Genomic DNA, 27,224 nt, shown 5'->3' on the forward strand with positions numbered 1-27,224 from the left:
CTTCTTGCAGCCCGCGCTGTCCGCCTGAGCGGGACTGTTCGCGGCCGTGTTTACCGGGTGCCCCCGCGGGAAGCCGGCCCCGGCAAACGCCCGCTCCTTGTGTAACCGCGCGTTTCCCGCCGCGCCGCCAGGGGGCAGTGCGGCCCCCGCGGGGGCTGCCGGGAGCTGTAGTCACGTGGGCCCGCCGGCTCCCCATGGTAACGGCGGCGGCGGGCCCGGGCGGGCGGTGAGTATGGCGGCCCTGCCGCTCCCGGAGCGGGGCATTGCTCCCGTCTGCCTCCCTGTGCTGCACCCTCGCAGTTCCCCCTCAGGGCGTAGGGCCCTTGTCGCCCCCGGCCCCTCCGCCCGGTAGCCGTGCCCGAGGAGGCGCCTCGCTCCGGCCCGGGCGCCCTCGCCGGGCCCGCCGTGGTCGTGCCCGGTGACCCCGTGGGGCCGGGCGCGGTGCGGGAGCGCTCTGTACGGGACGCGCTGGGGTTGGCGGCCTGGGCGGCGCTCCGGCGCCGGGATAGAGCATCTCGGTAGCACCTTCGGCGTCAAAGGCTTTCACTTGGAGAAGTGAGACACAGCAGCGAGCGGCAGGGAGGAAGGGCTGGCTCCCCAGCCACCCACGGCCCCAGGGTGTCTCTCCAACCTTACTCGGAGTATTAAATGGAGCTGGGATCGGCCAGGCCCGGGTGGGGTGCCGGGACATCTTGGCTGTCCATCCTTTCATTGGGGTCTTGGCTTGGCTGCTCTTGTGTTGTAAAAAGGAGCCGTTGAGTCTGAAAGATGAAAGAGGTTAGTTGAGACAAGCCCGAAGTATTTCCTGAATGCCTCCAGGGTTTGGTCAGGGAGTGAGGAGTGAAGATGTGGGGAAGCCCTGTGGCACTGTGCCAGCCTCCTGTGCAGCTGGGCTGCGGCTGTCTCATGGGAGGCAGAGTTCTGCCCCACAGCTACACATCAAAACCCTGCCTACCGGCCCCCCCGAGGCTTGTCTTTCTTATTGTGGTGTTCTCCTCGTGGAATGGGCAGATGACATCTAGTGACTCCTGGATAGTTTGGGGGAATTTACAGTGGATTGTTTGCCTTATTATAGTTTTATAGAATAATAGTTCCACAAATCTTACTGTTTGTACTCAGCAGATAGTAGCCTTTGTCTTTCCTTTTGTTGCTTTCTTGCTGCAGTTGTTTTGTGTTAGGTAAAGTTCGTTGATGACAATTGCCCCCTCCCACACCTCAGTGGAGGGGTCCTTCTCAGGACAGCAGGGATTGCATTTCAAGGAGAGCTGAGGGGACAAATGTCACCATCCCCACAGAACAGCGCCTGCGTGGAGATGTCAGATCACTGACAGGCTGGGGGCATTGGCTGCTGTACCAGCCTGGCTGGGTGCCACTCCTTGACATTTCCCAGGTTCCTGCCATGCATCAAGTCTGGGAGTATTTGGCAGCTTCTCACCTTGAGTCTGTTTCTTCTTCACTCCTGAGCCCTGAGAAATTGCTGTATGGAGTGAGGGTTTTGCAGTGGCTTCAGAATGACTTTTCCCAGACCTGTCAGGACATGGAAGAGTCCTCAGCACATACTGAAGGACAAATCTGGAACCTTTTCTTCCAATTGCAGTTATGTTTCAGTATAAAGTATCAAGAACAGAAGGAAGACTAAGGAATTATGTGTTTTGAACTAATTTGGTAGTTCTTGTCTCCTTGCTATGTGTTGATATTTTATGTTTGTTTCACTCACTCCAAATCCTCCACTTTTATTTTTCTACTAAATGCCAGTCTGTCTAAGATCAGATGGAGCTCTGTTGACTGCCCTCAGATCCTACACTGGTGGGCAAACTCTTCCCAGGTCTTGCCATGTAATTCTCTTTTCTCCCATCATGAAGCTCAGTTGAAAATGCTGTCCCTTCAGTTTGGATCTTCAGGAATGGACTGTAGACCTTCTTGATGAAAGGATGTTAAACAACTCATGGTTTAGCTTGCTGCTTTTAACCCAGACTTGTTTCTCCACTCTTGTTTATGCTGCAGTACAACTGCTTCTGTTGCCCATGTGATAAAAAAGTACAAATCGGGTGGGAGCAAGGGCAGGCACTTAGCAGCTTCAGTGCTGGGGAAACAGAGCTGCGTGATCTGCTGTTACTGTGCACTGCATCTGCTTCAGGGTCTGGGGAGTCTGCCAGGGAGAAAAGTTGATATCCTTTGATACTCCATGCTCTGCCCTTTGCTGTGGCCCCTGCACTGTCTGCTCACAGCCAGGTCAGCCCTTCTGGGGTGAGCACTGAGCCAGCCCTTTATTTTAAGTGTCCTTGGTGCACTCAAGCTATAGCCTTGGATTTTCTGCCTGCTGTGCCAGAGTTCCTCACCTCATCTGGCAGCTGTGCTTCAATGCCCTTAGAGTGGTGGGAAGGTCCCTTGTGAAGTCAAACACGTGAGCCTTCAGTCCCCAGCCCACTCTGTGTGCATGGACAGAGGCATTTGCTACAGCACAGGGTGAGATGGTGGCTGGATTGCAGCTCTCCCATGGCTTGCTCCAGCATCCTGCTGTCCCTGAGGTCTGCCTCCACCTTGGGAAGAGGAGCACACACCTGAGCTACTCTATTTTTCTTGCAGGGCAGTGCTCTGCTTAAGTAAAGGGTTGTTTCAGGCAGCCATACACTCCTCGTACTTCCTCTATTCAGTGTGGAGTTCAGCACCACAGCTGATGAATGAAAACAACCAGCCCTGGCACAAATGTAATTGTGGGATGCAGGTGGAATTTGCTGATGCATCCTCACAGAGGCTGATTTCTCAACCTCTGTTTTTTTGTTTTGGTGTTGTTTTTTTTTTTTCTTTTTTTTCTTTTTTTTTTTTAACCTGAGTGGCCAAGCAAAAACTTGACATCTTGATTGGGACAGAAATTGGTTGTCATCCTCTGGATTTGCACACAAAATGTGGTTCTAAAAGTATGATAATGAAGCTGAGAGGGAGCAGTGATGCTTAATTGTGTGGCAAAGCAGCACACCAGGGTGATGCACCCAGCAGCATTTCTGCAGTGGCCCAGCTGCCTCTGAGCTGTATCCTCATGGACAAATTGTGGCCAGCAACACCCTCTGCCCGTCAGCTTGAACTAGCTGGTGGCCTCAGGTGCTTTGGCTTGGTGTGTGACTGTCCTTGAGGCCACTAGTTTCTTGGAGCTGATGTAGGGGAGGGAGGGTTGTTTCCATGCTGTTGAAACACAATAAACTATGAGCTGTTGGTGCACTTTTAGGCACTCAGTTGGTTTCAGATCAATGTTGTTGATCTTGTTCAAAGTTTTAAATTTTTTGAAGGGATACAAACCCTTATTTTTAAATGCATATTTGTTTTAAAACCCATTTGTTTTGCATTGTTGTTAACTTGCTTGTTCAAGCTTTAATCAAAAATCCCAGAGTTGCAAGTGAGGAACTTGGTGTAAACTCGGGTCTTGTTTAGAAAAAGATGTTATCCTTTCTAATAATAAAGAACGGAACTGAATATGCACCCTGGGATGACATAGAAAACAATAGCAATTGCAGTTGTCTAATCTGTCCTCCTTGTGATTTTAAGCTGTGTGTGACTGACAACACATTATCAGGTCAGCTTGCAGTGCATACATTTACAAGCTCTTTTTAAGTGTGTCACCAAGCTGCAAACTGGGTGACACACTTAAAATGTGTCCAATTTTTTGTCCAAATGTTTGTCCACAGCCAAACTCTTCTAACAGTGGGATGATGTGCATACCTGGGCTCTTGAGGTCTTGTCCTTTCCTGTTTGGAACAGGACTGTGAGGAGTTCCATGCTGCCATTAGAGGAACACATGCTGCAGCGGGGCTCAGGCTGGAAGAAAGGATTTTGCCTGATGCATACTGGGGTGCACAGAGGCTGGGGCACATGTTGGCCCTGTGCTTTTGTGATGGCACATTTGTACAGGCTGTGGCAGGGCTCCAGCTGACGTCCCAACACTTGTGAGCAAGCTGTGTGGCAATAAAAGGTGCTGGCAGAATAATTGCAAGCAAGTGCAGCTGTACAGTCATTCCAACAGTGTCCAACAGTGACAGCTTTGGCCTTTGTGTTGTGTGTCAATAAGTCCAAGCCAAAATCCATTAATTACTTGGTTGGGTTTGAATTCCAGCCTAGCCAGTTCACCCAAGGCTTTTCCTAGCTTGTGTTTCTACAATAAAATTTCAAAATTTTATTGCCATTGTGAGATCAAGAATAGACTCCGGCTCCTTTCTCATAAAGTTGGGTTGGCAGAACTAGAGATTGCATCAAGCTGTGACCTTTTTCCATCCTAAAACACCAGCTGAATTAAACATAAAGGGAAAACTTACCTGCTGGTAACCAGCAGGGATTTACTCTGTGGCAGGTGACGTTGTTCCTGCCCAGAGCTACAGAGATGTGGCAGCTGCTGTCCTGTTGTGACCACAGCCTGGCATGTGAAGGTGCCTTCCTCCATCTCCATCAGGTTTCCTGGATGCTCAGCAGCTGCTTTGTCAAGCTGTCCTTGCAGTAAGGACGGGAGACAGTTTTCAAGTGGACATTAGAGTTGGCTGTGCTGGCATGCAGGAGGTGTGAATGGGGGGACGGACAGGCAGCATGGACTGGTGCTATCAGTCTGGATGCATCCTGACCTGCCTCCTGTGAGGGCATCTTCCTTTTATCCTTCGTGCCCCTCCTGCCCCTATCTCTGAACTCCTGTGTCTCCACAGGGAAACAGTGACGATGACTAGCTGTTGGCCATGCTAGGCCTTACCTGAAAGCTGTACTAAAGTCCCTGCAGCTTTCTTATGCAGCCACTGCTTCCTGCACACCCCTCCCCTGTGCCAGCCCAGAGGCTTCTGCAACTCCATGACAAAACTGCTCCAGAGAGGGGCAAGATCAGCACATCTTTGCTGCTATGGGGCTGTGTTCCAGGCACTGTTAGCTAAGGCTGTGCTATGGCCAGACCTCCACCCTGGCAGCCACAGCTGTCAGCAGCACCCCCACATCTGTGTCAGTCACATCTGTGCTACCGTTGTCACTTACTCCAGATCAGGGTCACACAGGGCTTCTGCTGGCATTTTTACACCTGTGTATAAGCTGACTGTAAGATTCACGGCCCTTGTTACAGCTTCATTAGGCCACATCACTTTTATTTTTACAGCAAGATGATCCACTGATAGCTGTAAAGCCGGGTGGAGATGAGGTACAGATGGCTTTCACTTCAGGCAGGTTTTACAAGGTCATTCACAGCCGTGTGAGAGTGCAGGCAATGGCCAAACTGGCAGCTAAGGTGGTGGTGCCACAATGACAGACTCTCTAACCAGGAACACTCATTCTCCTTGGATTTTAATTTGCTCTTTAACACCTATGTTCACTGGTGTGCTAGGGTCACTGTGTTCCAAGTGTGCTTGTGAGCTGGGGGAGCTGCATGAGCCAAAGCAAGCTTCACTCCCTTGTTTACTGGTGGAAATTTGAGCTGGGCAGGTGGCGGCATCTGAGCCACTGCTTCTTCGCTCTGTGCTAATCGCTGTGAATGTCACAACACAGCCTGGTTTGCTGCTGGAGGCAGATTGGGTAGCAATGGAATAGTGTTGTACATCTCAGTTGTGGAATTCTCTTCTCTGGGGCTTGGAGCCCCTCTGGGCTGCAGCTCCCATGTGGATGCAGGTGCCCTGTCCTCATCAGGAGTTCTCAGCTTGACTGTACCAGTATTAACAAGCAATGCAGCTATATGGATGTTGAATGGACTTGGCACTTTCCATATTTCCTTGCAGAGCTTGCCAGGGTAGCAGCTCTCCTCGAGGATGTGTAGCCCCTATGGGATACTGCATGGGATGTTCCATCTCCTACATTCTCTGGCTGTGATGCTGCTGACCTGGAGATTGGAGCTGATTCACAGGTTGAGAAGGTCTGGCAGGTGTAGATCTGTCTGACCCAGCCCTGTGATGGTGTGAGCTGCTGTGATGGTGCTACAGAGCAACCTCAGGGTCTCCAAGCTACACTTTAACTGCTGCATCTGAGGCTTGTCTTTCAGGTGAGAGTGTGTATGTGTATGGCAAGAAGAGTGTGATGCTTGATTCACTGTTTATCCTTTTTATACTCTTTTTTTTTTTTTTTTTTAACATGCAAGCGTGTGAGAGCTGGAAGGTGGAAGAACCAGCCAGCCTGCTTGGAATACAAATTCCTATCACAGCTGTATCCAGGGGCCCTCCAGGCATGTGTTAAAGCAATAACTAGCTAGTGGTTTGTTTTCTCTTTTCCCTTCTCCTCAGGCAAGAGGATATTGCAGGTATGGTGTAATAATTCATTCTGGGAAGATTCAGGACACTTATATCTGCAGCTCTGTGGTATGCTAGTTTGGTCCTTGTGGGAGACTTTTCTGAAGGACTGCAGTAGGGAGAAATGTATGTGCACAGTACTACCAATCTCTGCTAGAAACAGAGGTGTTGATGTTAGAACAGCCCTGCATTTGATTCTTGCTGCCTTCTCAGTCCTGAGCTCTATAGGAAGCCTTTAACTCTCACTAAGCTTTTCTACAAGAGTGAGAAGCATGTTCCTTTTAAAAGCAAGGACTGAGGTTCTCATGTAGTTGTGTAATGTACTGAGCTGAAGCTTTAAGAAGCAGGGAGAAAAAATAAGCAGATGTTTTGCATTTGTAGTGGAGTCAGGAGGCTGATGTTGGAGACACAGAGCTCTAGGAGTGGGCTCCAGCTGCCATGTGGATCCTGGACAGCCAGCCTCTTGTTCCAGACAGGGTGACTGTGCTGGAGCTGCTACCCCGTGGCCCTGGCTGGTAGTCAGGCACCTGTGTGTGTTTGCAGGGTACAAGCTTTCCTGCAGATGGCTCTCTTTACATTGTTCTTTGCATCCTCTGGTTTCATGTGAGATGCCAGCCATTCTTTGACTTGGTCTCAAGAAACTCTTAGTGAGCTCAGTAAATGGGAGATGTGTTTTTTCATCCTGCAGCTCACCCTGCTTTCCTCATAAGTGTTAGGCTGGGTGCTGTGCCCTGCCAGGACAACAGTGTCTTTCATGCTGTACTTTTGTTTCAGGCCAGCAAAGATGCTGCTGTAGATGACTGACTGTGCCTCAAGGGCTATGGCTCTACATGGCGTCTGCAGGACCAGACCATGCTAATCTGGGCCCCAAACAGCAGAAGAGCATTGGGCTGGAGTCAGGCAGCCTTCGGGCAGAAAGACCTCAGCCGTGCTGGCCCTGGCACCTCACTCAGCAGCAGGCAAAACCCGTCTGGAATTTAGAGAAGAGATATGCGAGTGCTTTCCAGGATCGTGCTTTCCAGGATCGCATCCTGCTGCCCTCAGGGATCCCTCTGCAGCAGTCCTGCTTCTTGTGCTCACCATCACTATGCCATGCACAGCCCACTGAAGACAGCCTCCAAAGCCCTCCAGACACTGGCTCTGCCACGGGAAGGGTGATGTCTTCCCTGCTGATGAAGCCCTGCCTGGTGGCAGAGGAGCGCTCTGTAGCTGGGGTCAAAGGCTCTGCCCTCAGCTCAGGTCAGCAGGCTGCCAGCTTCTGTAGGCCAGTGCTCAATAATAACTCCTTCCTACAGCCAAGCAGTGCTAAAGTGCCTTTTCTGCAGCCACTGAAGATGAAAAAGGTAGAAAACACCCCGGGTTTTCCTGCTGCTTCATGGTCCCACTCCAGGGACAGTAGAGACACCTTCCCTAGCAGCCTGATCAACAGGGCAGTGATGAACAGCAGTGTTGTGTCAGAGGAAAACAAGATCCCCTCCCGTACCCCTGTGGCAAGCAGTGCGATCCTCAGGAAGGATCAGTGCTCATTGGAGGATGCTAAGGGGAGACTTCACAGCTCAAAAGAGAAGGAACAGGAGAAGAGCCTCTTGATGGCTGTGCAGCAGCTACCTAGTCAGGCTGCCACACACAGAGACTTTGGGTGCCGAGTCAAAAGTTCTGGCCTTATGAATGTGGGCAGCCTGTCAAACCAGAACAGCAGGAGGAGGCAGCATGCTGGAGTGCAGATCACCCAGAAAGAAACCATTGCTCCCCTGAACTTGGAGCTGGGGAGCCATTGCCTTAACAGCAACTCGAGCCTTATGGGCACCTGTGATGCTGCTGCCCGCACTGAGCGGATCAGTGTCTGTCCCTTGGCCTCGAGTGCTGGCACTCCTGACTACAGCACCGGCTGCTGTCCCGTGGGTATGCTGAGCCCTCTGTGTGCTGGGGACCACCTGGCAAGAACAGAGCCTCTGCACTTTGCTGCCATCTCTGAAGTGGCAGCACAGGTGTCCACCATCCAACTGGAAGAAGAAGAGAAACGGGCCCAGGCTGTGGTCTCAGGAAAGCTTAAGTAAGTAGAGGCAGGAGGAGGAGGGAGGTTGTGGCAGGATGTGCAAGGCTGGCTTGTTGTGTCTGCATGTGTTGGGAGAGGATGCACTGTGGGTAGTACAAGGTGGCCATAAGGATAACCATGGGCTATGTCCATGAGCAAAACCCAACTGCAGCATCCTAGTGGGTGGGACCTTCCTGCAAGTCCCAGCTTGACATAGGCACTCGGGATGGCTCCAAGCTGTTCCCACCTTCTCCTTCAACCACAGCACAGAATTACTGTGTGGCATTTCTAGTTTGTTCTCCTCAGCTGGGGGCCCTGCCTGCAGTAGAAAGCTCTCCACATATGTTGAATGAAACCTGCGGTTGAACCAGGCCTTCCTAGTCAGAGACATAGGTTCATAAAAGAACACAGAGCTAATACAGGATAGAGAGGGTGTGAGGACATGAAGCTCTTCTCTCCTGCTGGGAGAGGGTGTCCTTTTTCCTCTTCTTTCTAGCTGCTCTGGAACATGTTCCTTCTCAGCACAGTCTGGGGCCTCTCCATCTTGCTAGCTTGGGATGAGTGCTTGTACATCAGCACTGGAGAGGGCAGTGCCCTCATTCTCCTGCCCACATTATCTCATGCTGCCTCATGGGCTTCTGGGTTTTTGGCCCCAGAAAACATGTGCCAATCCTTTGATGTGATGTCCTTTGTCCCAGTGCTACTGCTGAGAAGTCACTGCTGGAGCTGAGCCATCCCCAGGATGAAGCAGAGGAAGAACTTCCTGATGGCCTGGATGAGAGCTGCAGTCAAGAGGAGTATGAGGACAGTGAGTGCTGGTACCTCAGGGAGGGCTGTGCTCCATGCCTCAATGTGGGGAGTGCAAGAGCTGTCTGGGAGCTGGGTGTCAGCACAGCTTCTCTCCTGTCTTACATTCATGCTTTCATTTCAGGATGTACTGAACCCAAGGAGGAACTGCATGGGTTCTTTCTGGGAGCAAGCTAGGGCTCACCACTGTCCTTCTCCAGAACTTACCCATCTCCTCTCTGTGCAGGGCTGTCAGCTCCACTCCCTTCCCTTTTTTGCCAACCCCAATTGGTGGGCAAAAGCCAGAATCCAAGGATTTGGGGTAGCTGGCTGTCAGCATTTGTTTCCTCTCTTCTCTCCCTAACTCTGTGTTCATTCACTCTTCACAGAGACAAAACCTGTTTGTTTCCTCCTGCAGGTGATTCAGATGCATCCTCTGATGCCGATGTGTTGTCCAGCAGCTCTGTGATTCCTGTGTCCAGGTTAGTAGCTATAAACAGTGCACTGAACTTGGTGTTTTTTTCCCAGACTTGTCCCAGGACCTGAGGGAATGGCTTGAAGTTGTGTCAGGGGTGGTTCTGGTTGCATATTAGAGAAAGGTTCTTCACCAGAGCGTGGCTGGGCACTGGAACAGGCTCCCTAGGAAGTGGCAACAGCACCAAGCCTGACAGAGTTCAGGAAGCATTTGGACATTGCTCTCAGGCACATGATGTCACTGTTGGGAATGGTATTGTGCAGGCCAGGGAGTTGGACTTGATGATCCATGTGGGTCCCTTCAAACTCAGCATATTCTGTGATTCTGTGATTCTGTCATCTTTGCCCTCCATGGGTACAGAGGAGATGGTAGCATGTGGGGTAAAGGAGTGAAGGTAGGATCAAATGTCCCAGCCAAAGCCTTGCTACCCTGCAGGCTAGAACTATTTATTTTGCTACAGGCAGCAGCCTGTAAAGTGCTAAGGGTGCATCCCCTGCAGCAAAACAGGGGTCTTAATTTCACTGGCACTGACAGTTGCCGAGTTAGGTTTACTGGATTAAATTGTGCTTTTGCAGTGTCATTGCCCAGCAGATGAAGCAGAGTGGAGGTGTCCTGGGCCAGAGACTGCAAAAGCTCCTTGGAGTTTCATGTCTCAGCAAAGCATCCTAGAAACAAGTCCTGGAGCCTGGGTTTTTCTTTAACTTTTGGGAGAATCTTTGTTTGGAGAGCATTGGTCAGCCCGTGGTCATTTGAACCCTTCCTTCATGACTCCGGGTTATACCTTTGTTGGACCTGTTTTTGCCCATCCAGCAGTGGGAGCTGGTCTTGCACCAGGGCTGCCTCAGGCTTTGCTGTCTGCCTGATAACTTGCTGCCTCCCATCATGTCATCACTAATCTGGGAAACAAGCAAGGCTTTCTGTGAGGAAGTGTTGAGCCTTAGGGTGCGGCAGGGCTCTGGGTATGCACATGTGGTTGTGAAAGTCCTGCAAAAGTGATGTAAACTGGCCCAGCAGCTGTTTCTGGCAGGATGTGTCTGGTTGGCCTCTGGGGCAGATGGGGGAAGCAGTGCTTGAGCTAAATGCCTCTTGCAGCAAGGAGGGAGGAGTGTTGTGCAGGCTGTGTACTGGCCTGGCCTTGAAACCTTTGCAGCTTTCTCCTGCCCTCAGTTTGCATGGGCAAAATTAGTTTTGTGCCGAAGAATGTTAACCGATATAATCCTTTGCCAATTAATAAACTTTTAATTATTGATTTCAGTACTGAAAAGAAAAAAAAAATCAACCAACCAAGGACTTCGATAAAACACCTCTTCTTCCCTCAGCCTGGTCTCCAATTCTTTTGCAACACGCTACACTCAGTCTCTTCAGTGAGGCAAGGGGTGGCCCGAAAGATTGGCAATAGTGTGTTGTAGTTCCTTTCCTTTTGTTGCTCTTTGTTCCTTATTGGATTGCTCTGGTGTGGCTTCTTCCACTGGCTACAGTGGCATATATTTGAATATATGTTCATTGCAAACCCTACCTTTCACTTCTTCAGAACCTTAATAGAAACATTACAAATTCTATCCCTCCTTCCAGGTATTGGGGCTTGCTGTGGTAAGGAGTACATATAGTGGGTAAAACCCTATTGTTCTTCCCTGCAACACAGCAAAACTATGAGGGTTGGTTGCAACAGTTAAATAATATGTATTAGAATCTCCACCCCTTGTTCCCTTGTACTAGGTTATAGGGTTTGTCATGTAAAAGACTCCATTCATTGTTCCAGAAAATCACAAACCCCACAGTGGGTATTTGGCATGTACATTCATTGCAGACTCATCCCCTCATTGCTGCAGACTGAGTCACTGACCCTAGTGCCCCTTGCTTGCACCACATTGCAATGATGGTGCAAATTCCTGATACTAGATTAAGGCTCCTTCTGGCTTCCCTCTTCCTTTGTTACTTTTCACTTTTAGCCAGCTGCCTACTGCTTCATCTTTCTTAGGAATTGCATTGAATGCCTGGCCCAGCCTGCTGAGGCTCAAGACAAAGTGCTCAAACCAGCTCTTGTCTGCAGTTTATTCCCTAATGTGCCTCCAACTATCTACTTCAGTACTCGGGATGAGACAGGTGAGCCAGGGGCTGTTGCACAAGGTAAGAGTGGCCAGCCCATTATTAGGGAGCAAGTGGTGCCAGCACACAGCCTGGAGCTGGCTGGCAATGGCTTCCCTTAACCCTTCCCATAATGAGACCCAACACTGCTGTGAGACCCAAATAACTGCAGTAAACTGTGTTACTTCCATTGTCTGGAGCATGACTCAGGCTGCCACTAAATGTTCCAGTGTCCTGGATCTCCCCCAGCTGTGGAGTCTTCTGCTCCATGACAGTTCTGCAATGAAGGCTGTGCACCCTTGTCTACAGGCCTGGTGCCTGTACAGCAAACCATAACAATTTTGCAGCTGTAGTAAATCCAAGTATTGTGTTTGTTTTCCTTCAGTCTTTAACTTTTTGCCTTCCTAGTGGAGAAGCTGCCTTGGGAGCAGAGGAAACTGCTGCGATGGAAGATGTGCAGACTCACACCTAACATAGTGAAGCAAACTATTGGCAGGTCCCACTTCAGAGTTAGCAAAAGTAAGTTGGGAGGCAACATTGTGTCCTTCCTTGCCTCCAGGGCGTGGGCACAAGAAGCCAGAATGCCTGCAAAGATCAGAGCAGAAGCAATCCAGGCTTGGCACTGCAAGATGCTGGGTTCACGTTTTTGTCTGTCTGACCTGCAGTATCCAAGGTCTGTGGGTCCCAGCAGGGCCTGATCTCCCTCTTGGCCTGTTCCTGGCATAGAGCACAAAGGCTTGCTCCTGGGCTGTCAGGAACTGAGGTGGATGTGAGGCAGGCTTGCTCTGGCTTGCCATTGTGAGTAGGTTGGCCCTCATGTAGTGCCAGGCCCAGCACTGCTGCTCCTTGTCCCCATGTACTGAAGAGGAAGGCATCTTCTCTGACCATAGCCAGAGTTCTCAGGGTTGGGAATCTTGTCCTTGAAGAGATGTGTAGGAGAAGCACTGAGCATTTGCAGCTATGATCCATACTCTGGAATGCGATCTCCTGAAAGTATTTATTGGACTCCTGCATGTATCAGGAGACATCTGCACATTCTGTTTTGGGACTATAATGAGGCATGGAGGGCAGAGGAAGCCCTAAGAAGTTATGGCACACCTACCTGTCCCTCAGCAGCACAGCATTCATTAGCCAACTCTTTCATTTGCCAGCTGTAATGCAGAGAAGTCAGGATGCTGGGGAATTAAAGGCATTCCTTTGACCCTGTATCTGTTCAGGTCCTTGCAACCAGTCATATCTGAAACAATATGACCCACTTGGTTAACAGGATGCCACTCAGCCCTTTGGCAGCTTTGCAATAGTGAGTATGAGTGCTTTGTGCTACAGCTGTGCAGCATCCTGCTAGCCCAAGGAGATGGGGTGCTGAGGGTTGAGAGGGTGTTATGGGTGGCAGGGCACTCAGTCATGGGCTTTTCTGTTTTTTCCTGCAGAAAGCAGTGACTGGCTGGGTTGCTGGGGCCACCACATGAAATCCCCTGGCTTCAAAGCCATCAGGGAGCACCAAAAGGTAGGGGCTGTTTTTTACTGACCTGCTTCATGTGCACAGAGAGTGTGTTGGAAGCAGTTTGGGTGCCCCTCTCCTCAGGGTCAAGTGTTTGCTGTGCAAACTGTCCTTGCAGTGTCCTTTCCAGAACTGGGAGAGGAGTCCAAGAGACAGGCATAGCTGGATGAGCATTTCTGCTGTGAGGGTGGCTCTTGTACATACTGAAGCTGTAGCCAAATTGTGTTTATTTGTGAGCTTCTATAAATTCAGTCATTGCTGCTTAAAGCAGTGCAGCTGTCCTTGTAGAAATGAGTGGTAGGTACAGTGCCCTCACTGCCAGTGCAGCGAAGGGCATGTACCTTACTCTCATGACAGAGGAGGAGTCAGGTGTGGCTCATGGCTTGAGAACCTGCGAGGGACCAAAGGTTTGGTGTCTGTCACAAGTACATGCCTGTTCTGAAGAGCTGTGATGCTCTAAATGAGGCAGTTTGTCCATGCAAAGCTTCAGGAATAGGTGGAATAAGTTTGGGTGCAATCTTGGGAGGGGAGCAAAGACTGTTACCCTGCACTGTATTCAGAAAGGATGTATCCTCTGCCAAGGTAGCAGGAAGGGGTGGGCAAGGAGTTGGGGAAGTAGAGAGATCTCATAGCATCTGTGTTCCTTTCCAGCTAAACCACTTCCCTGGTTCATTTCAAATTGGAAGGAAGGACCGTCTGTGGCGCAACCTGTTAAAGATGCAGGCTCGCTGTGGGAAAAAGGAGTTTAATTTCTTCCCTCAATCCTTCATCCTGCCCCAGGACATCAGATTACTCAGGAAAGCATGGGAGGAAGGAGCTAGCCGACAGAAATGGATTGTGAAACCAGTAGGTGTAAAGCAGAACTCAATCCTCTGCCATTTTGTTAGTGTAGGGAGAAGATCTGATCCTTTCTTGTTTGTGTTTTGTAGCCAGCATCAGCAAGAGGCATTGGTATCCAGGTCATCCACAAATGGAGCCAGCTCCCCAAAAGGAGACCACTGCTAGTACAGAGGTGAGTGAATATAAAATCCAGGTTGACCCACAGCCCAAGACCTCTTAGTGTCTTGTATCTCTGGCCAATTCTGGGCACCTGCCACTGTGTGGCAAAACAGAAGTACCTGATTTGCATCAGGAGACTTCTCTGGAGACTGCCTGGTTGTCCTGCTGCTGGAAGTTTGGCTCTGCAGCTAGGCTTACTGGAGTGCTGCTGTCTCTATGTAGGTATTTGAGGTCTCAGACACAACTTGGTTTCATGAGCTTTCTGAAGCTTCTGTCTGGCAGGTGGACAGTTTCAGCTCTGCTGTGATCCAGCTCCCACTGCTCTATACTCTGGGGTTTGGCATGTTTGGAGACAAACAAACCTTATCCAGTTCACACAAGCACAGTGGGAAGAGAAGTCCCAGGGAAGAGGTGGCAGTTGTTAAAGATTTGTTCTTATCCAAGTCAGAATGGTTCAGTAAGAGCTTCAGTGCACGTAGATGTTAGTCAAAGGATTTTCTTGAAATAACAGAGTTTTCAGTCTCCTCCCCTTCTGCAGAAAAGTGGAATAAGTTATCTTGATTTGAAGTTGCTTTCTGGGAAGATTCTTGTGAGGGCAGGAAAACTGCAGTGTTTGGCAGACAGGGAACTGGTGTTCTTGCTTGCTAGTTCTCCCTGTCCATTTTCCATGCAAAGAGATAAACCTCCCTGTGGAAAATCATGAACTTCACAGATGAATAATCAAATGATTTGGATTAAAATACCCAACTGTTTCTTCTTACTGTACAAAACCATCTGTGGTGTACTGCATGTCTTAGATGTTCCTGAAAATTGTGATCAGCGTTGTGGGTGTGGAAGAGCTACTGTGCCTTAAAACTGAAAAAAATCTCTTCAAAATGGAACTGAGCTGAAGGAAACACTGCTTTTGTGCTGCAGGAGCTCCTTGTGAATGGAAGAGTTTATCTCATTTTGTCTGTGATGTGATTGACTTGGAAATGCTGTGCAAAAAGGCTTCTGCATTGATCCCTTGTTTTGCCAGGGCTTCTGAACTGGGGGTTCGAGATGTTCCTGCATGTGAAAATCCTAACCCTTATGTGCTTACTTCCCTCTGCAGATATCTGCACAAGCCCTACCTCATTGGTGGGAAGAAGTTTGACCTTAGGATCTATGTTTACGTCACCTGCTATGATCCTCTCAGGGTCTACCTCTTCAAGGATGGATTGGTTCGCTTTGCCAGCTGCAAGTAGGTTGTGCAGGAGTGGTGCTGGGGGCTGCCTTGGTGCCCAGGTATCTGTGGCTGTAGTACCCATCTTGGCTGGGGCAGGAAGGAGTCAACCCCTATAAGGGTGATGCTTAAAGCATCTTGCTTGTTTAAGAGGCAGTGTGGAAACACATGAGGTCGCTGCAGGTGACTGTTGAAAGGGAGTGTGAGAGGATGCTGCCTACATTCAACCTTCCCAATGAAAGATCAGCTCAGTGTAAAGCAGTTCTTGAAATATTTGCAGTTCTTGAAATTGTCTGTGCTTCATTCTGCATAAAATCTGGCGCACCAGAAACTGAGACATTTCTTCCAGTTTTCATTGTATTGCCTCAGGCTGTTGGAGTTCCATCAGTGCTTCTGCTCACTGATACTCTGGCTTTTATTTCTTGAAGATATACTGGGAGGGTGGGATTGCATGCCACTGTCCCAAGACAGCCTGTTCTGTCTCATGTTTTGTTCCATTAGCTCTGGGCCTGTGGGGACAGAGAGCTGCAGGTAGAGGGCTGGTGGATGGCTGAGAGTGGTCTGAGATGAGAACAAAGTCTGTGCCTGCCTCATGGACCTGGGGACAGCCACTTCGGTCTTGGGCAGCTTGTGTTCCTCTTGCCTTCTCCAGGTACTCCTCCTCAATGGAGAGCCTCAGCAACAAGTTCATGCACTTGACCAACTACAGTGTGAACAAGAAGAACACAGAGTACAAATCCAACTCGGATGAGACTGCTTGTCAGGGACATAAATGGTAGGTGCTGCTTTTAGGGTACGAGGCAGCTCTTTTTATTTCCCATTAAGTCAGATTTTTTTCAGTATTCTTACCCAAAACTTGAACTTGCCTTCTGTGTCATCTGCTCTCACTTGGGAAACTGAAAGAACGGAGTGATTTTAGCATGAGTTAGTGTCAATGGAATCTGGATGGTCTCCCTGACTTGTGACTCATCCTGTCTATTGCTGCTTGAGCTGTAAGAGCTGTTCGTCCTGCCTGTGTTTGTGCCATTCCCTGCTTCCCATGCTGCACTCATCTCTGCTCATTCATCCTGTTCCCCTATTCTGGGGGTGATGGGATGTGGTTAAAGCAGAATCTGATTGGTTTTTGTTAGATATTGAATGGGTGATGCTTAAATTGGCTAGATGGGAGCTTCTGCCCATCTCATTCTTGACTTCGCTGTGGAGGCAGAGAAGGGGACAACCCTGGCTCGGAACTGTTAATTTATGCCACTCAGTGGGAACAGGAGCAGTGGTGCCATTTCTAGGCCTTTGGGAGGAGGGCTGCAATTTTGCAGGAGTTCCCATTCCTTGCTGTCCCATGGGTGAATGGATGCAAACCCCAGAAACTTGTCTCTGATTCCATGGTAGTGTTTGAACCCTTTTAAAAATAGTGCAGGATAGAGTTCTCAATTCTCAGCCTGGGCAGAGCTACCGCACTTCAAAGGGAGTTGCAGAAGGTGTTTTGCTTTGGCCAGATTACTTAGACCTGGACCTGCTCCACAGTGGTCTCTTCCTCCACTGGGACTTTTAGCAGGGTCTGCTGCCTCTCAGCAGTTACAATTGTGGGGAGGTGGGATTGTGTGGGCTTCCCATACTTGCATGCAAGTCAACGCTGGCTGCTCCTGTGTTAAAGATAAGTGTGGCTGTAATCCACTCCATCTTCTATGCAGGAAGCATGACCTTTGGATTCCTGGCCATTAGCCACATGGTCTCACTTGAGAAATATCTCAGCATCCTTGGCTCAGTGTCAGAGTAGTTTGCAGCACTCAGTGTGGTGTGGGAAACTCCTGTAAAAAGCATAGATGCTCCTCCATACCATGTTGTTACCACATTTTTCAGAAGTTCTTTTCATCCGTGAAGCCTCAGAGAAGTGGCTTTAGCTAAAACATTTTTGGGGTCTTGTTGGATTCCTGCTGAGCTGCTTTGCAGTGCTGCGGGGGAAGGCCTGCAGGAAGGGGAGGTTTGCTGAGGACATGGAGGGGGAGGGAAGAGAAGATCTGGGCCTGACTTACCTTGCTCATGTGCTAATTTGGGACTGTGCTGAGAGAAGTCTATGACAGATTCATGTTCCTATTAGCTTGGGCCTTCAAAACCAGGGGCCAGGCTGGGGAGAGCAGTAAATAGGAACGGAGAGGTTTGAGGATGTCAGGAGGATTGCCATGCCAGGGAAGAGTGCTGTCAGGGTTCCTCTCTGTTGATTTCACCACCAGCAGCAAGGGGCTACATGTTGGAATCTGAAATGGGAGAAATTCTGAGAACTTTGGGCCTGTAAGCCAAAGCCTAAAATTAAACACAGGATTTGATCTGAGACCTTGGGAAAAGCTTCCAAACTTAAGTGCTAGAAGCGAGAATGTAGATTTATAATTTGCAACAGAGACATATTAAACTAAGTGGAAGAAAATGCAGAGTTTTAGAGTTTAGTGTAAGTTTGTATCTTAGCATGATTGGCTAAGAAAGCTTACACTGTAATGAGTCCATAAGACAAAATATTTAAAAATTAGGTCAAAAACATAAATATCCTTGTTAGCAGTGTTTTATTAGTCAATAAATCCTTAAAAGGTCTTGTAACTTGGGGTCTTGTGACCTTGTAAACCATGCAGTAAAGATGTGAACCAAACTCACCCTTCCTACCTATGTAGAAGATAAAAAAAATAAAGCACATCATCTAAAACAACTGAAAAATCCCATCTCTAACTCATTCAAAATTCTTTCAAAAATCCCCACAGTTATGGAGCTACCTCCTTTGCTTTCTCTCTCACAGGGCACTCAAAGCTCTCTGGAGTTACCTGACCCAGAAGGGAGTTAATAGTGAGGCCATCTGGGAGAAGATTAAGGACATTGTTATCAAAACCATCATTGCGTGAGTCTTGGCACCCTTTGCTCTGTGTGTCTGTGAGGTGCACCTTGGCCCTTTTGACTGTCCAGTCCCTTCTCAGCCTGGTCCTTTTGCTCTTAACTGAAATGGTATCGGTGCTGTTGGCTTTGATATTTCTCTGCAGATCCCTCCTTTCATCCTGTTACTTATGCTCCTGCTACAGTAGCTGCAGTGGGTAAATAGATCTTACATTTCCCTGACCTGCCTGAAGGCCTGGAAGTTGCAGTGTACCCAAAATTGCCTAGCTTGCCACCTGCTTCCCTGCTTTGCCTGGGAGCCTGAGAGAATGGTCCCTGGTGCAGGTTAAATATTGTATTCAGAGGTGGATGCTACCTGACACAGCAGGGATGCTCAAGATGCAGTGCTGGATCCATAGGTGGTGAGGCAGCAGCAACACACAGGCCTGTGTTGGTCCCTCAGCCCACCTGCTCCTGCAGCACGTGGCTGCATTACACTTCCAGAACTGCCAACACGTGCTGTGAACAGCCAGAGCTCTGCTGTTTGTCTGACTGCTGGAAACAAGCATTTTTTTCTTGGCTTGCAGTTCTGAGCCCTACGTGAACAGCCTGGTGAAGATGTACGTGCGCCGGCCGTATTGTTGCCATGAGCTGTTTGGGTTTGATATCATGCTGGATGAAAACCTCAAGCCCTGGATCTTAGAAGTCAACATTTCCCCAAGGTAAAGCATATTCTGAGCCACAGCAGAGTGGATAATGGCCTTTTACTACAAAGTGAGTTCGGCTTGCAATGTCCCCTGTAGCCTGTGCTGTAAGATCATGGGCTTTGAAGCCTCCCTCACCAGATTGCAGGAATCAAAGCCCTCCCTCTCTGTGAAAGCAACATTAATCTGCAGTTCAGAAATCATTTCTGGGCATGCTCCAGCTAGAGCCAGGGAAAAGTGTGTTAAAAAAGGAAGGCAAGGAGGGATGTGTCTTTTACAGAACGGGTGATGGCAGAGATTTCTTTGCGTGGGCAGAAGCAGTCAGCAGTTCCATTGCCTCGTGCACCATTCTTTACTTCCTGACCGCATCCGGCCTTGTGTCAGCTGTGCAGGCAGGGCAGGAGATGCAGTGTAACAGAGCCCCTCCTGTCTGTGAGAGTGGGTGGGCACGAGCTGTACACAGAGCCATCCATGTACACATGGATCTGGGGATGGATTTGTCTGTTTCTAGCAAACTTGGGAAGAGATGGAAAAATTAACTATTTCTGATAAGAAGCACCCCCCCTTCAAAGAGCTTTTGTCAGGATTTTTCTCTTGGTGTCTTACTGCTGCTTTCACGAGGCAAGGGACAGGCTGGTATTTGTGTCTCAGTCAGTGATAACCCAGGGATTGATCTTGGGGCCATGGGGTTCAACACCTCCATTCTAGCACTCAGGCTGCTATGATGCTTCCTGTCTGCAGCCTCCACTCCAACTCCCCACTGGATGTGAGCATCAAGGGCCAGATGATTCGGGACCTCCTCAACCTCGCTGGTTTTGTTCTGCCCAGCATGGACAGTGTGGCTTCAAGGACACAGACAAGAAGTGGCTCTACCTACAGGTTATCCCCCTTCTCTGTTGGAGAAGCAGGCATTTTTCTTGAGGGATTTCATCTGGTGGGGCTGCTTGGAGCCCAGCAAATGCTGGCTTTTAGCTGTTGAGAGCCTGTGCTTGCTGGTGCTTCAGCCATGGGTCCAAAGAACTTGCCTGCTTGCCTGAGTATCTGGTTCCTATGGTCTCATCAAGGCAGATAGATTTATGCCATCTCTGCAGGTCCATAGCTGGAAGTGAGGCAATTGTAATGACAATGTAATTTGTGCTTGCTCTGCAGTTAGTCAAGTTGTGCTCTCTTGTCCTTCCCTCTGCCAGAACTAATATGATGCTAAGTTTCACTGCCTCTCTGTTTGCTTGGAGTACTGGCTGGCTCTGTTGGGGCTGGATCCACTTACCCTCTGACTTACCAGAACTGACATGCTGCTGCCTGGAGCAAGAGAAGCACCTGTTATTTTTCAAATGCTGGAGTGATCAGTTCTTTAGGCAGGACTGCAGGTGTCACATATTGCCAACCTATGGGTAGAGGTGTGCACAGTCTTACTTCGCAGCTAATGTGGCTGTTTTTTGCAGAATGCTAATTCCTGGGTGTGTGTCCAGTCAGGCCCCTAAGACTTCTGTGCTTCACCACAGCTAAGGGTTATCCTGGTTTCAAACCTGATGGCTGGAAGGAAACCAGTCTGTTCCCTGCAGCAGAGTGGCTGCTGGCCGTATGTCATTGAAGGATCAGCTTGCTGGGTTAAGCACCAGCATGCAGTGATGTGTGGGCATGCCAAAAGATGGGACTCTTGCCCTCTGAGTGCCTTCAGTGGAGAAGCTTGGAACATGGGTCTGTTCCAGATGGGGAGCTCTCACCAGCTCATCTGCGGTGCTTTGATCACATGCTGGTTTGCCACTTCCAGTGGAAGTGCTGAAGGGCAGGTGTCTTCAGAACGACCTGCAGGGGATTAAATGGATCCTTAACATGGTTCAGATGATGCATTACCAGATTTCTTGCATCCAGAGGCAAGCTTGTTTAACTGTATTTCCTGCCCTGGGAAGCATATGAAGGGGTATTTTTGCATATGGACAGAATTCCAGTAGATCTGCATGTTCCCCAAGCACCATGCAGCACAGACTCAAGGTTCTGCTCTCACTGTTTGGATCTGCACACAACTGATAAGTTTTGCAGCAGCAGAAAAAAAAGCTATATTAATAGATGGGTTAAAAGGTTTTCAACAAATATCTCCCAGATTCTGGCATCTCCAAATAGTTCAGTTGGCACTTAGAATAAATGGTTGCTGGTCAGGTAGTACAAAAGGCCAGGACTTCCCGTGGCATGTGGCTATAACTGAGTCCTGAGAGTACTTCGATATTGCCAGAGGAAGTTTTTGATCTAAGAATTCTCTTCTTCTTTGTATGGTACCAGTACTGGATACTTGTACCCCCGTCCCTGTTCTTGCAGTTAGGAAACTGTGTTCCAAGTAGGATGTATATATGAGATCCCACCAGGCTTCGTGTTCTGTGAATCACATCATGGTGTGTCTTTGACTCTCTTGCATCCTGTGTGAGTGTGAGGTGATGGCTCCCCTTTTGGGTGAAGGAACACTGAAATGCCTCAGTGAGGGGCTGGCAGAGTCCTCCCAGTTTCCCTCACCACATCCTTCCCAGGATCTGTGCTGGTGCACAAGGCACTGGTCTCAGAACTAATGAAATCCTTGGAGAAAGTGTTCTCTCCTCCATGTCATTTTCATGTGGGTGTCGTTACTCTCTCAGAAGTTGCTGGGAGCAGCTCTACCATGACAGGACTTTGTCTTCTCTGCTTAAATGCTCTATTATCTCTCTTGTGTCTTCAGTCTGGGCAATGCTTTGAAGGAAAAGTCCAAGCCAATATCTGAGCATTTGAGAGCAGAGAAGATGAAGAAGGCCTATTACCTGATGCAGAAGATACCTGACCAGGTACAAAACAACTCCTTTGTTATTTGCATCATCATGCCAAGCCCACGTCCCAGCCAGTTCCACGTGTCTATCCCTCTTCCCTCTTCAGATTGTGCTCTTCTCTGGAGTCAGCCAGATGATGGGATGCACTTGTGCTCCAGTGGGTTACAAGACAGCTGGTCAGAAATAAACTGGGTTTGCTTAAGCCACAGGCTCACTGACTCATCTGTACATTAAAATAGATGTGTGCTGGGTGTGACACATTACCCACTAGTCCCCAGACAGTGGGGGTCAGTGCCTGATCCTCCTTATGTGTCTGTGCAGCTCTTATTGCCTTTGCCAGCTGAGCCCCATGCTGGGTTAGTAGGGCCACTGCCCATGTGTGTCTCCTGCCAGTGTATGTAAAAGAGGCTGGGCTGCAGAATTGGTGTTCTCTTCAGTTCTGTGCAGTGTTGGTGTCACCATTGAGCCTAGATTCCTTCCACAGTTTCCATGTGGCCTTTGTCCCAAAGATCTCAGACACATGGACACCTGTGCTTGAGAGATGCTTCTCCCTGAACATGGGTTGCTCTTGTCTGCAGGATTTTTATTCTTCTGTCTTGGACATCCTGACTCCAGATGATGTTCGCATCCTGGTGGAGACGGAGGATGAGTATTCCCGGCGCGGGCAGTTCGAGCGGGTGTTCCCCAGCCACATCTCCATGCGGTACCTGCGCTTCTTCGAGCAGCCTCGTTACTTTAACATCCTGGTGACCCAGTGGGAGCTCAAATACTACTTGAATAGACACAAAGGTAACTGCCCTCCAAAGCCTGGCACAGCCACCTGACTCAGGCAGGCTGCCTGCCAGCAGTCGTGGGAGATTTCTGAGCTACACATGTTGAGGGGGAGCTGCCTGCCTGCATACTAACCCCTAGGAAATGTGTTACCTTCCCAGACTGCTTCAAATATCACAAAAAGCTTATTCTGACTTGATGAGAGGTGAGGACTGTTCTGGCACACACAGCACCAGCACTTGTAGATGCCCTAGGCATCAAGCAGACTGAGATTTTGCCTTCAACCTGTAGTTTTGGACTCTTACTGTGTTTCTCTGCTCTCTTTTGGTGGAGAAACAGCTGGATTTGTCAGGCTTTGCTTCTGACAAGTGATCTGTGAAGGAAAAATTGGGCCTATTCCCTGGTCTCCTGCAGCTTTCTAATTGATGAAAAACAGTCAGCGTACAAATGGAAATTTTTCCTAAACACTAGAAATCTAGGTAACATTTCCATCCTTTCAGGACACAATTCTGTATTTCAATAAAAAACATTATCCTTTAATGAAGCATAGCTGGGCTGGACCAATTCCTTTTCACCCAGGGTTGCCTCTATCAGGGCAGCAGTATAAACTGTTTGGGGGAGAGAGTCAGTGAGGTCTAGCATGAAGGGTTAGAGAAAATAAAAAGAGACTGTAGCTCAGGGCTTTCCATCCAAAATCTGGTCTAGATGGAGAGGCTTCTGGAGGAGCTGGCCCTGCACTGCAGTGACTGTATGTGTGCTCCTCACCTGGCTATCAAGGAGAGAAAGAAGAAAAATGCTTCTGTCGCTTTTCACTGGTGTTAAAGCAAGTATCAAACGGGTCAGTAACAGTCTTTCACAGAGAGATGGTAACATCATAGCCTTCTCTGGCTGTCTTGTCAGCATGTGTAATCCTTTGCCTCGCTAATATCTTTGCTGGATGATCTTCCATCAACTGGAAGAAAGATTCTGTCATCGTCCTCACTGAAGTGCTGCCCTGAACTTTGTCTCTCAGGCAAGGGTCCTGGTTCAGTGCTCCAGCTTCCCCCAGAATGCTAGGTGAGCAGATTTCCTCTATCCCATCACTGCTCTTTACCTCTGATCAGAACTCACCTTCCCCCATCCTCTTCCTATTCCTCTGTGTTCCATGTGGCACTCCTCTTTCCCTAGCCTGCAAGATGCAAAGCCCAGGCTGCTGCACAGACCCAGGACAAGACATCTGAGCCGCCCTGCTCCTCTTGGCCCCCAACATGTGGGAGTTTTTTAATGAGGCTCTGGGGCTTGCTGAAAGGTCACCAAGGAACAGGCTTTGGAGAGAAAGGATTTTTCCTGGTATCTTACAGAAAACCACAGTAATGCCAGCTGGACAGCATCAATGGACTAGCCGTTGCTCTGCTGGTTCTTAATTCTCAAGTCACCCTAGCCTTCTGCTATGATCCTAAGGCTCTTAAATAAGAAAACAGAATGGAAGTAGTCCTGGATTTCTCAATATTTTTGGCTTGGCCAAGAGCAGTGTGCTTGGCTGTAGTGGGGACAGCTAGCAGGAAACCCTGGAGGAAGTGAAGCCTGTTCAGTGCAGTTGCTTCAAAATTACCTTGCTGTGCTCTGGAGCACCATGTCTTGTGTGTGGTGAGAGGATTGGTCCCTTCCAGTCACACCAGCGACAATCTCAGCTTGTGCCAGTCTTACCCTCTGACAGGGGTGAAGTCTCAGCCCATCTTGAGCTCTGGATGGATCCCTGTAGGGTGGAGATGATATGCTGGGATGCTGCAGCTGATCAGTGCTGTGCAAGTAGGAGGTTGCCTGAGCTGCCCTCCTCTGGGAAAGGGGTTAATGACAGCAAAGCTGCTCTACATTTGCACAGTGGGAACTTTCACTGGTGCAGCCCAAATCAGGTAACGCTGTTGGCAGACCCTGGGCTCAGGGGGACAGCCAATCTGGTCTAATTTGGCAAATCCTGTGTTGCCCCAGTTTTCCTGTTTCACTGAGTCTGCTGCAAGGAAAGTCTTGGCTCCCTGGGAGGAGGCAAGCACTGCAGCAGCCCACGCACTGATGTTTGCTCGTACAAAGGGTGAACGCCCTTGGTTTACCCCGTGTTTGCTGGCTGGTGCTCAAGCACGTGTTCAAGTAGTTATTGCATAGCATGTTCTATGTGGTCAGTACAGCATATTTGCATGCCCTGAGCTGGGAAAGCTTAACTCTCTGTAAACCTGGCTGTTCATTCTCACTTACTGTCTTCTGTCACTTCTCAGGTCTGGAGCTACTGAAGAACTGGTGTGTCAAAGGGTACCACACTGGGGCAGGGACGGATTTGGCCCAAATGGTGTGTATAACTGTGGGTAAGGTTGGCAGAGAATGGTTGTTTACCTGCACAGAGTTGGGTAGAGCTCCTGCTTGTTCTGCTTCCTCTGGCTCCTGTCTTACCTGTTTGCCTTCTTCCCTCTTTGCCAAGGCCTCCAGGAGTCTCAAGAAACCCATGCTGCCCTATTTCTTACAAACATGAAGTCATGAGCAGTATATTAGATCTGCAAGTATTTTGCATCTGAATATCCTTGGGTGTACTGGGCACAGCCCTACATATTTGGCACCTGTCCTGACCACTCTTCCTCTCTGTGAGGGAGTCGTCTCTGTCACTCCTGTGCCTTACAGCAGAATGTTTCTCTGACAGAAACCCACTCTTGACCTCAAGATGCTCTACTCCCACTTTCAGCAGAGGGATCATTAGGCAGAGAGCAAAGATTTCTCTGTTTGCTATTCTGGGAACAGTCTGGTGGCAGTGACAATGTGCAGCAGTGAGGCAGCTCTATCTGAAGCTCTCTAGGGCAGCCTATAGCAAAGTACAGCAGGCTTAAGGGATTTTTGCCACTACTTAAATAGCCATTCTGTTGTCTTCCTCTCCTTCCACAGTGGTCATTGCCAAAGTCATTCTTTCTCCAGAAGAGTAGCATTCAATCAAATGGCTTCAGCAAACTGGAACTGGGCAGACTGGGGTGAGTTTGCACTGGCCGTGACGTTCATGGTGTTCATCATGTGGCTTTTGGACTGGTGTCCTGGTAGAAAACTGGCAGCCCAGAAAGAAGCTTTATTAGGAGAGGAGCAGATTGGTTTGCAGGCTCTGAAGCCTCCGTTGTCTGAGGAGCCAACAGATGGAGCTGGCATGATGTCTGTGCAACTGGGCATGTCTCCTTGGCACTGTACACCCATCTTAGATGGGAGTGAAGCTCAGAACAGCCAGATTAGGTGATGCTTGGAGCTGTCATGGTCAGAACATGCTGACAAGATATTTCCCCGCACTGGAACTTGTATCACTTCTGCAGACACTGATGTGGTTAATGGTGAGCAGAGGCTCTCAGCTGCAGCACTGGCTGCGGGAACAGTGAGGTCTCCAGGTCTGTTGCACTCTCCCAGCTTCCCCGAGCAAAGCTGGGCTGCTGACAGCTTCCTGCAGAGGTGGAGGACTGGAGTTTGTCTGGGTGAGACAAAGTGAAGGGGAGGCACACCACTGATCTCTGGCTCTAAGAGAAAGGTCATCACTGTTCTGTGCTGAGGCGAGGATGGAGTTGAGTTTATACACAGACAGGGAGACTAAGCTGTGACCCTGCAGTCCCACTGATACTGGGATACCTGTTGGGGTCAGTGGTACTGCCTAGAATGGGAGATGAAGCAGGTGAGCCTGGCAGCCCTATCTCTGAGTCCATGTGTCATAATGCAGCAGATGATTATTGCACCATGGTTCTTTTGGTCCTTTCTCACTGTCCCTAAGAAATTCAGGATCTCCTTTTTGTTGCAGCACATGCCTCCCTTCAGCTGGTGAGGATCTCACAAGATGCCTGGAGCCCAGCCCTACTCAGAGCATACCTCTCAACAAGTGCACTGATGGAGCCAACCAGAGACCTGCTGGCTGCCTCTCTGACACTGCCCTGGTGATGTGACCAAGCAGCCACCGTCCCTCCCTGGGGACACATCAGCCTACCTCAAATGAAGAGACAGGAGCTGGCTCTTTAGAGCAAGGACTGTGGGAGCCCTTTGCACTGCACACTTGTTTTGGGGATGGTTGTAGAGAGGGATATTTTCCTGGGCAAAGAGGATTTCATTTTCTCAAGGAAGTGGCAAAGCTTGAGGAAGTGGGGGTTTATCTGGCCTTTGCCCTAGACTGTACTAAAAGCCTGACATGGTGGTTTCTTTGCTGTGTGGGAGCTGGCTGAGCCTGCCCTTTCTGTCCTCAGTCAGCACAGGCTGAGCCCTTGCTCGCCTGTGTCTGTGTCCTGAGTTGCTGGCAGCTGAGTCTGCTCTTGCCCTGCTGTAGCCTGTCCCCTGGAGATAAGTCCCCAGTCCTCATGCCTGAGAGGGAGTAAAACTGCCCTGTTTTTTCCTTTCTGAATGTCTGTGCCAACACCCTGGCCTCCCACAGCAACAGGCCCTGCAGGATGCCTCAGGCTCGCACATTGCAGCTCCAGAGAGACCACAAGTACCAGTGTGGCTCCAGTTTGTTGTGGGGGCAGTGGGGCTGCTGGGGAGGGAGCATCCTTCTCAAGGCCATTGGCTCTCTGGTGTGCCCTGCAGCATGTGTGCGTGGACTGCAGGCTAGTGCTCTTTTCTTGGGTTTGCTCTCTATTTTCCCTTTGTTTCTCAAGGATTTCTATTAAATTTTAACACTTAACTGCTCTCCTGGTTCTCAGTTGCCTTCCTATTCAATGACCTTTTTGTATCTGGTGGGAAGCTCACTCCTTCCCATGCTTCACTAGGCTCTGATACAGGGAGGGTTTGTGCTACCACCCCACTTCCCTGTCCCTTC

General features: G+C 49.4%; 1 protein-coding gene across 5 annotated transcripts; it reads left to right on the plus strand.

The window, feature by feature from the left end:
• Positions 1–139: 139 nt before the first annotated feature.
• On the plus strand, positions 140–27,093 carry TTLL4 (tubulin tyrosine ligase like 4). 5 transcript variants are annotated; one of them, XM_021526240.3, is made up of 20 exons: positions 5,936–5,989; positions 6,086–6,169; positions 7,008–8,286; positions 8,967–9,076; positions 9,473–9,536; positions 11,508–11,632; positions 12,023–12,133; positions 13,045–13,121; positions 13,767–13,961; positions 14,045–14,127; positions 15,208–15,336; positions 15,971–16,093; positions 18,098–18,196; positions 18,756–18,890; positions 19,614–19,751; positions 21,577–21,679; positions 22,240–22,450; positions 24,682–24,752; positions 25,337–25,419; positions 26,220–27,093. In XM_021526240.3, the coding sequence occupies exons 3-20, from the start codon at positions 7,064–7,066 to the stop codon at positions 26,359–26,361; spliced, it is 3,222 nt and encodes a 1,073-aa protein (XP_021381915.3). In that variant the 5' UTR covers positions 5,936–5,989; positions 6,086–6,169; positions 7,008–7,063; the 3' UTR covers positions 26,362–27,093. The 5 variants fall into 5 exon arrangements, with proteins under 5 accessions (XP_085440387.1, XP_077641100.2, XP_085440390.1 ...); XM_085584261.1 differs by lacking the exons at positions 5,936–5,989; positions 6,086–6,169 and adding an exon at positions 140–226; XM_077784974.2 differs by lacking the exons at positions 5,936–5,989; positions 6,086–6,169 and adding an exon at positions 208–777.
• The last annotated feature ends 131 nt before the right edge of the window (positions 27,094–27,224 follow it).

This window comes from Lonchura striata, chromosome 7 (genome assembly GCF_050655825.1).
Source record: "Lonchura striata isolate lonStrDom1 chromosome 7, ASM5065582v1, whole genome shotgun sequence".
Classification (NCBI taxonomy): Eukaryota; Metazoa; Chordata; class Aves; order Passeriformes; family Estrildidae; genus Lonchura; species Lonchura striata.

Bases quoted from the DNA above. Each gene is read 5' to 3' on its own strand.
- TTLL4 (XM_085584261.1), top strand. From the start codon at position 7,064: ATGGCGTCTGCAGGACCAGACCATGCTAATCTGGGCCCCAAACAGCAG. The intron at 11,633-12,022 runs GTGAGCCAGGGG...TTGCCTTCCTAG, and splicing joins CAGTACTCGGGATGAGACAG to TGGAGAAGCTGCCTTGGGAG. The intron at 14,128-15,207 runs GTGAGTGAATAT...TTCCCTCTGCAG, and splicing joins AGACCACTGCTAGTACAGAG to ATATCTGCACAAGCCCTACC.